The sequence below is a fragment of the Salvelinus fontinalis genome, chromosome 36, assembly GCF_029448725.1.
Source record: "Salvelinus fontinalis isolate EN_2023a chromosome 36, ASM2944872v1, whole genome shotgun sequence".
Lineage (NCBI taxonomy): Eukaryota > Metazoa > Chordata > Actinopteri > Salmoniformes > Salmonidae > Salvelinus > Salvelinus fontinalis.
The window spans coordinates 24,981,445-24,988,275 of NC_074700.1; the positions used below are offsets into that span (position 1 = coordinate 24,981,445).

Genomic DNA, 6,831 nt, shown 5'->3' on the forward strand with positions numbered 1-6,831 from the left:
TCTGGTAGGTATTCAGACACACTTGGAGGGAAATAAGGGTACGTTTGAGTCCCAAATGGCACCCTATGTCCTACATAGTGCACTACTTTTAACAGAGCCTATTCTGGATATAGTGTGTTACTTTTGACCACATGGGCCCATAGTAGTGCAGTATATATGGAATATGGTGCCATTTGTGATAAAACCTTAAATACTAAGTGTTTGTGTAACATATGTGTCATTATTGGTTGGTAAGTCACGCTGTGGTATTACAGTGGGGGCTGACTGTTGGCTCTGGGAGGATAGCTGGAATGAGGGCTCCGGTGCCAGGGGCATATCGGAAGAGGGTCTTTATAATGGCTGTGTGTGTGTGTGTGTGTGTGTGTTGCTGAGAGACAGGAAGAGAAGGAAATTAAAATGGTTGAAGAATGAGGTCAATTCTCTCTCATTTCTGACTTCAAAACAAGTTCAAACTTCTTTATTAGCATTTCTAAACTACATCTCAAACATCTCGGTCGTGTTAAATAGAGCACTCACAGGAAAACGGTTTAAAACACTTTGCAGAGAAAAAGAAAAGAAAAGTGTTTCTTATTGGACAAGTCCAGGTAGTCCCTCCTTGTTCGTTTTGTCCGTTTTGTCCCTAATGAACATGACCCAGCAAAGCAATACTCAGCCACTATAGTGAAATGAATCCTTCTACTGAGACACACTGATTCATTTTATAGGTCAAAGGTCAGAGGTTAAAAGGTCGTTGTGTGTGTTTCTCTATGGAGGTGGTTGGGGGCCAACGACCAGATTCACAGAAACAAATTCCAGATGCTGAGGAATGTGTCGTTATCGGGAACACTGTGCCACAGTAACCCTGACCCTGACTCTGTGCCCCAGGCGTCCTTGTGTGTGTCCGTGCGTGTGTCTGTGTATCCGTGCGAGTCTGGGGGAACTGGGCGCTCCCTAACCTCTGGTGTGTTCCACAAAACTCTGACACAGCAGATAGAGGTGAAAGGTCATGAGAACTCCGATTTGACATGTCTCTCCAATGTGTGTCCCAAATGCCTCCCTTATATAGTGCACTACATTTTACCAGAGCTCTGTGGGTAGTGCACTATATAGGAAATAGGGTGCCAATCGGAACACAGCCCATGTCTCTTCCTCTCTGGTCTCTTATTAAAAAGATATATCCGTCCCAAATGGAGCCTGTACATGTTGCTCTAAAGGGTCCTGACTAGGGTGGCAAAATTACAGCAACTTCCCCCCCCAATACCCTGGGTTTCCAGAAATACTGCTTATTCCCTCCCGATTCCAGGAAAGTTCCAACCAGGATTTCTGGTAAACCCAGAAATGTAGGAAAAGTTAGCAGACTTTTGCAAGCAGTGACCCTAGGCCTGACAGAGGTTTGTCTGAAGTTCCCCCTATAAGCTCTGATCTATGTTCATGCTAGTGCTAATGGTAGGGTAAACTGATCCTATATCTGTGGTTAGAGACTGTTCAGATGGAATCAGGTTGGTTCAGATAAGTACAGACCAGGATGGTCCTCTGTAGCTCAGCAGGTAGAGCATGAGGCTTGTAACGCCAGGGTTGTGGGTTCGATTCCCGGGACCACCCATAGGTAAAAATGTATGTATGCATGACTAAGTCTCTTTGGATAAAAGTCTGCTATAAAACAGATCATATTTAAATGTCAAGGACATGTAATTGCTAAATAAACATTTAATTAACCATGGCCTATCCATGTTTTTCCATTTTCAAAATATATGCGTCTCAAACGCACCCTATTCCCTACATAGTGCACTACTTGACCCTGGTTGAAGGTAGTGCACTAAATTGGGAATGGGGTGCCATTGGGGATGCAAACATCGGTTTGTTTTGCTTCTGGGTACAGTACATTTTCAGATGACATTCATTCAATACAAATGTATCAGAAGCAAGAAGAGTAGGCTAGTGCGTGACAGCTCAGATCTCAGAGTAGCCTATGATTGGTCCGTTAGGCCTGTCAGTCAAAGTCAGTATTTCAGGCTCCTCTGTCACCATTTGTTAGATTGTCAGAATGGTATGTGATGTCAAAAGCCTCATAGCACACTGTTTTGTTGGAAGTCTTGGGCCTTGCTGTCTCTGTGCCATTCCTTCCACAAGGGGAACCTCTATCTTAATGTTCCATTCCAATGCAAAGAAATACAATAACCGTTGTTTCCCTCTTCTCGCTGTTCCAATGAAATGCTCCATTTGAAAAAATTGTTCCATTCATTATCATACAACGACATCACAGGAGAGTCAACTGGGCTCAATCCAGAATTCCAATTACAGAACCAGAACATGTAGAAAAAAATAAAAAAATCCCATCGTCATCACAAGGTGTTAGTGGAAGACTTTCCCTTAGAGGACAGCACCTGTCGAAATCTCCTCTTCAGCTCCTGCATGTTGGGGGACTTGGGCCGGGCCAGGTGCAGTCCCCCTCTCCTTTTCTCCCCGTTAACCCCGCCCAGTGCCCGGCTCACCTCGCCACAGAGGTGCAGGAAGGCGGCGTGGACCCCATCGTGGTTCTCCCTGGCAGACGCCTCAAAGTATGGCCCACCCAGAGAGGCTGCTAACGTCTCGCCCTCGTCAGCCGGCACCTGGCGGGCACGGAGGAGGTCGCTCTTGTTGCCTACCTGTGAGGAGAGGAGAGAAGGATTAGAGAAATGTTAATAAAGGCAACATCCAGAAATACTTCCTGAAAAAAGGTTATCTATTTAGACACCAGTATGACAAGGACATACCTGGAGACTTAAATAATGATAAAAACATCAATCTCCTGTAATATAACAGTCAAACCCACCAGTATAACAGGTATGTTCCCTGCAGGGTGGATGCGTCTGACGTGCTGGTAGAGAGGCTGTATGGTTCTATAACTGCTGTGGTCGGTGATGGAGAACACCAGGACGTATCCATCCGCCCAGTAGATAGACCTGTTGATCTGCTCCTGACAATATAGTCCCTCTGCATCGTCCTGGGGGGGAGGGGGGGAGGAAATAGAGCATGTCACATCTGTCTGTCTCTAATACTCAAAACCCACTGGTACAGACTGATGTAGACAGTGATGCTTTCATCTGCCCTCCTACACTAGCCTATTTATTAGTGTTATTGTGAGAAGCCTGCTTATGGTTATTATTCGGAGATTATGGAGAAGACAGACAGAACGCCCTCTTTACCTCAGATTGTAGTTTGTTTACAAAACCAGGCCTTTGAACAGGTGGTTAGTTTTCAAAGTGAGTTTGATAAATGAATGGGAGACTCCCTTAGGGAGTCACTGAACTCTTCACAGCCACTACAGAGTAGAGAAAAATGACTGGGATATGCCCCGGTACTGGATGTAGGCTCATGTCCACAAAGGGTCTCAAAATAGGAGTGCTGATCAGGTCCTAACCTGCCCATATAATCTCATTCATTGTGATCTAAAAGGGTGTAACTGATCCTAGATCAGCACTCTACTCAGAGGCTTTATAGGGGCCCTGGTCTACTGTAACATGATATATTCTTACTGATAATGAAGAATGGAAAATGAGGAGATGTTTCCACTTGTTATATCCAGACCTGTGTCAAATACATACATAGGCTACTGTATGTCAAATACTTTTTGCGATTGAACCAATACAATGGAATAGTCAAAGTGCTGTCTGTGTGAGAACATCCTAAAGAAGGAGGTTAGAAGACCTCTATCCCAAGGGAGACTTGGCATGTAATTTAAAGTATTTGACATTTGAAAGTATTTGACCCCACGTCTGGTTAGATAGACCCCTAGGCTGTAGCGAGGAGCAGCAGTTACCTTTAGACTAGAGACACCGAGGCGTTCCAAATGATACCCTAATCCCATTGTAGTGCACTTCTTCTGACCGGTGCACATAAGAATCTGGAGAAAAGTATTGCACTGTATAGAGAATCGGGTGCCATTTTGGGACACTTCATTATGTGCTTAGAGAGAGAGAGAGAGAGAGAGAGAGAGAGAGAGAGAGAGACCTACCTGTAGAGAGACACAGGGTGTGTCCTGAACCTGCAGTGAGACCTGTTCTCCATCTAGATTGATCTTTCTGGAGTAAAGGGCCCCTGGAAAACAGAGATTAGCAATGCGCATGATGGATAGATATGCAAGAAATTAATGATGATGCAACACATTAGGATGCCTTGTACTGACTGGTTGTTTTTAAACACAGGAGGATATAGTAAACTGTTGTGTGGCTATTTCAACATTTTTACAATGTGAAATGACAGATATTATATGAGTGTGCACTTTGAGAATGATACAAATCCTACCTGTGTTTGCCTCATAGTCCCCAATGAACCTCTTGGTCAGAAACCTGACAATCAAAGCTGTGAACAAAACAACGAGATGAATTAGCTCCAGTGAGTAACACCTTGAGAAGAATACTGCAGGCGACATATCTTTCATTGTTGACATAAGAGAATACTGCAGGCGACATATCTTTCATTGTTGACATAAGAGAATACTGCAGGCGACATATCTTTCATTGTTGACATAAGAGAATACTGCAGGCGACATATCTTTCATTGTTGACATAAGAGAATGCTGCAGGCTACATATCTTTCATTGTTGACATAAGAGAATACTGCAGGCGACATATCTTTCATTGTTGACATAAGAGAATACTGCAGGCTACATATCTTTCATTGTTGACATACGAGAATGCTGCAGGCGACATATCTTTCATTGTTGACATAAGAGAATACTGCAGGCTACATATCTTTCATTGTTGACATACGAGAATGCTGCAGGCGACATATCTTTCATTGTTGACATAAGAGAATACTGCAGGCTACATATCTTTCATTGTTGACATACGAGAATGCTGCAGGCGACATATCTTTCATTGTTGACATAAGAGAATACTGCAGGCTACATATCTTTCATTGTTGACATAAGAGAATGCTGCAGGCGACATATCTTTCATTGTTGACATAAGAGAATACTGCAGGCTACATATCTTTCATTGTTGACATAAGAGAATACTGCAGGCGACATATCTTTCATAGTTGACATGGCCTGCTCCTTAGGTGGTATAGACCAGCTTCCCTTTAGTCTGTCTGCATCCAGACACAAATTGTCCCTATTCCCTACATAGGGGTTTAGTTAAAAGTAGTGCACTATGGGCCCTGGTCAATTGTAGTGCACTATATAGGGAATCGCTGGTGACACTGTTTACCACAAGTTATCCAACTGGCACACCAGACAGTGTGTAGCCTAGAGGCCTGTCCTACAGAGTACAGACATAGCCGAATACAATATCTAAGTCACTTGTGTCAAACTCATTCCATGGAGGGCCAAGTGGCTGCGGGTTTTCGCTCCTCCCTTGTACTTGATTGATGAATTAAGTTCACTAATGTGTAAAGAACTCCCCTCACCTGGTTGTCTAGTTTTTAATTGAAATGAAAAAAAGAAATGAAAAAACACCCGCAGACAACAGACCCTCCATGGAATGAGTTTCACACCCCTGATTGAAGTGATAGGTGGAAATTTGAATAGGTACAATTTGTTTAAAAATCGACATGGATTGTCTGCATAATAAAAGGATTTGTAGCCAATCCGTTTGACAAACTAATGCAAATTAATTATTTTCATTCTAGCCTTCATTCTCTATTTGCATAGGAAAATTACTTATAGGCCTAAAATGGATAACTTTATTTATATATACACACAAACTTTCACATTGATTCTTGGTTTCAGATTCCAACAGTGCGCTACAGCGCACTTCTCAAAAAGTTATTAACCATGTCCCCTACCTGTTTTCCCGACGTTGCTCGCTCCCAAAACCACAATCTTGACGTTTTTGTTGGGCACGCAGTCTAGAATGGGATACTCCGGTATTGGAACTAGCAGAAAGTTGCTAGAACCACTATTCATTGTTCTCGGTGGGTCGACAAGAAGACGCATTTAGAAGCCCCTTGTGAGTCCAGTCTGGGAATGCCGTTCCTCTTTCTCCTCGTCCCCCCCAACTGCTAAAATATTCCACTGTCTCTCGATGCACCCGATCTCGATAAGAACAAAAATTATAATAGTCTCCTCTGGCTGCTACTTCGAAACAATCATGCCTACCGTTTGAAGATCCCTTGCATTGAGTGCTAAACAAATTGACATAGTCGAGTTTCTTTTGGCGCCCATGGTCCTAGACCGTTAGGCTATCCGATTGTAGATTGTATCTTTGGAACCGTTATTTCACATAGGATAAATAGAGACAGAGCACCGAACAGTCATATAAACCACGAAGGGCAGACAAGTCAATCCCGCCACTTCCCGAGCCCGCAGCAGTTGTTAGTCAAGTGAGAGAAGAGTCAGACAAACCGGGGTGGGATGAGAGAATGGGGCGTGAATGAGTAGCCTAGCATAGATTTGCTGACAGCACAACCCCTACAAATCGCTGACCTGTTAGCATCTGGACATTTTATCTGTTTAGGATAGGCAAGCATAATGGTGCATATGATATCATTCCTGGGGGTCTTTTCCTCAAGTTATTAGCCTACATTTCAAGACAGTCAAATAGGTTTCAATGAGTAAACTGAATCAATTGTTGGAATTGAAGGCTAAAAACAAACTATTTTAGGAAATAGGCCTACAGAGTAATTTAGTTCAACCAACCATTTCCACATTTTTGACGGGTTGCCTCTGTTCTTTGTGACCATGCAGTGGTAGGCTAAACTACAATTTAGTTTGCTATAATTTATTATTTGCGCGACGACCGGTCAATTATAATCCATCCACTTTAATCTGCGAGCCTCGTTTTCGCCTCCTAATTGCTGAGCCCAGAAACTGGCCTATGAGTAAACAGTGTATGTCTGGGGAGCAGTGCACGGTGCATCAACCAGCCA

General features: G+C 43.3%; 1 protein-coding gene across 1 annotated transcript; it reads right to left on the bottom strand.

The window, feature by feature from the left end:
- Positions 1–442: 442 nt before the first annotated feature.
- LOC129835511 (ras-like protein family member 11A-like) lies at positions 443–6,690 on the bottom strand. Its single transcript, XM_055901170.1, has 5 exons — positions 5,749–6,690; positions 4,264–4,320; positions 3,974–4,056; positions 2,792–2,962; positions 443–2,624 (listed from the first exon to the last, which is right to left on the bottom strand). Exons 1-5 carry the CDS (start codon positions 5,897–5,899, stop codon positions 2,322–2,324), a joined length of 765 nt encoding a protein of 254 aa, XP_055757145.1. The 5' UTR covers positions 5,900–6,690; the 3' UTR covers positions 443–2,321.
- Between the last annotated feature and the right edge of the window lie 141 nt (positions 6,691–6,831).

Excerpts from the sequence above, each read along its gene's own strand:
- LOC129835511 (XM_055901170.1), bottom strand. The coding sequence starts at position 5,899 with ATGCGTCTTCTTGTCGACCCACCGAGAACAATGAATAGTGGTTCTAGC. Across the intron at positions 4,321-5,748 it reads GAGCAACGTCGGGAAAACAG|CTTTGATTGTCAGGTTTCTG; the intron begins GTAGGGGACATG and ends TTTTGTTCACAG. Across the intron at positions 2,963-3,973 it reads CACCCTGTGTCTCTCTACAG|GACGATGCAGAGGGACTATA; the intron begins GTAGGTCTCTCT and ends CCTCCCCCCCAG.